Source organism: Mytilus edulis, chromosome 5, assembly GCF_963676685.1.
Source record: "Mytilus edulis chromosome 5, xbMytEdul2.2, whole genome shotgun sequence".
Classification (NCBI taxonomy): domain Eukaryota; kingdom Metazoa; phylum Mollusca; class Bivalvia; order Mytilida; family Mytilidae; genus Mytilus; species Mytilus edulis.
The window spans coordinates 28,460,521-28,462,924 of NC_092348.1; the positions used below are offsets into that span (position 1 = coordinate 28,460,521).

Sequence of the window (2,404 nt, forward strand, 5' to 3'; positions counted from 1 at the left end):
CATCGATAACTGACAATCTGTACATTTCCATTTTAAAAGACTGCTCTTTTCACAGACCTCGCATTTTTTTTATATTTTTGACAGCTCTGTCGGTCATTCTTGCGGTATAGTTGGTCTTTGTCCATATAGTCTATTTTTGTTGAATAATTTGTCATATTAATTGACTGAAAATCCCTTAAACCAATTGTCAATTTCCGTTAAATGAGGAAGCAATCGATGTGAATATTCGAACAAATAAAATATTTTAGTAACAATTGAGTTGATATGAAAATATCTTTTTGAGTTCTGATGCCGCTCAAACACTTCCTTCCTTAAATGATAATAAAACAGAGAAAGGGAAAAATCAACATTATTCACAAAAACAACTGATAAACAAGAGGAAAATGACTGATGCAAAGTTACAAAGTGAAGCCCAGACTTTGATTATTTGTCAATTATGCGAAAGTAGCAGTACCGTTAGATGGAAATGCATTGCATGTGATCTATTAATGTGTGATACTTGCACAGATAAAATACATCCGAAATTTAAATTGGCGGAGACGCACAGCATCATAGCATTAAAGGATATTGGCACTCCGATTGTTTGTGCATTGAAACCGAAACGAGTTCCATGTAGAATTCACGACAACCAGACCTACTGCATATTTTGTCAAAGTTGTAACCAGCTTGTATGTCCGATATGTTTGTCTCAGTCCCACCAAAAGCATCAATTCTTACAACTAGAAGAAATCCTGAAGAAAAAAATCGAACAGATAAAAACGTTTGACGCACAGATCGAATATTTCATTTTACCGTTTTACCAGAAAGAATCGGAAAAAATAGAAAAATACTTTATTGATATTACAGAACATTTCAAGGATATAAGGAATAGAATTATCACACAAGAAGAACAACTGATCGCAGAAATTAAAACCCAGAAGTTATCAATGATTGAAGAACTGGAAGAGAGGATGGCATTAGTTAATAAGTTCATCACCGAAAAAAGATTTGACATTGAAAACATCATTGAAAACTCTTCAGTTAAACGGGAATGCTTAAGTGATATTTTAAGGAATGCTCGTGACGTAGAGCTATTGCATGAAACGATGAAAGAAACTGAAAAATGGCTCTCCACCGTTAATGATGATGCTCAAATAAGGATGGAAGATTTCCCCAGACTTCCTTCTTTTGAATTCGCTACAATCAAAAACGAAACAATTGCAAAGCTGTTTGGGTGTCTGCAGTGTGGTGTACACATGTCAATAAAAATAGAAAAATCTTTATCAGTAGGAATCTCTCGTATTTCTAAACTATGTGTTAACAAAAGAAGCAAAGAATTATGGCTCAGCAGCGGATATTCATTTGAGACGCGTAAATACGCCATACATACCGATTTACAGCTTTTACAAAAATTACAGGATAAAAAGGAATATAACATTTACGATATGGCGCCAACTGTCAATGGAGATATCCTTTCCACGATAATAGAACTTGACTGCAACATGTATATAGCAACAAAGGATGGAGTTGAACACTTTCGTTCTTTTTCGCCATTATTTCCAAGAGCTGTACATGTCAGTACGAAAAGTGAAATCTATGTTAGTTTGCGAGATAATGGGCCCATCTTCAAAACGAACGACAAAAGTGCTCGTAAAATAGTAATTGTTAACTTCAATGACAAAATTGAAATTAAAAGATTGGGACACAAAAAACTGTTGACAGATGTAACAAGAATAAAAAGTGACAAAAACAATTGCGTTTATCTTATCGACATAATATCGAAAAAAATAAACGGAAGAATTATTGCAATGTCCCCAGATGGTCTTACCAAGTGGATTTATGAAGGGAAGACTGATACAGATAGCTTCACACCTTCAGATTTAGTAGTCACCAATTTGGGAAAATTGATAGTGTCAGACGTGCACAACTCATTGCTTCATATAATTGATAGTATAGGGCAGTTTATTCAAACGTTTTCTTTAAAAACTATTGGTATTTTAAACTCGCTATGTATTGATATCGATAATAATGATGACTTATACATTGGTTGCGCGAGTGACACGAAAATCCCAGAAACCTCAAAGCTGTATGTTATTAGTTTTACTATGTCTTAACAAAGAGGTTCTATTAAAAGAATGTTAGCATTTTTGCATTTTATTTTGTGTTCGCAATTTGAAGGAGGGAGGTTTTTCGAAAATGTTCTTTCCCTTACTGCTAACCTTGATTTTACTTTCTTATCATTAGTGATTATTGGAAGTTTGGGAAACATCATGAGTGCATTAATACCTGCATACTCCTCCACACTCTTATTCAACTGACTACAGTTTCGTTAACTTCCCGATTTTGACTCCCTGAGTGAAACAAAAAGATAGCAATGTACCAATACCTCTATCGAAACAGTACTGCAATATTTGGCGATTTTACA

General features: G+C 34.2%; 1 protein-coding gene across 1 annotated transcript; it reads left to right on the top strand.

Moving 5' to 3' along the window:
* Positions 1-322: 322 nt before the first annotated feature.
* LOC139523360 (uncharacterized) lies at positions 323-2,129 on the top strand. Its single transcript, XM_071317271.1, has one exon. The coding sequence runs from the start codon at positions 384-386 to the stop codon at positions 2,091-2,093; it is 1,710 nt and encodes a 569-aa protein (XP_071173372.1). The 5' UTR covers positions 323-383; the 3' UTR covers positions 2,094-2,129.
* The last annotated feature ends 275 nt before the right edge of the window (positions 2,130-2,404 follow it).

Bases quoted from the DNA above. Each gene is read 5' to 3' on its own strand.
- LOC139523360 (XM_071317271.1), top strand. From the start codon at position 384: ATGACTGATGCAAAGTTACAAAGTGAAGCCCAGACTTTGATTATTTGT.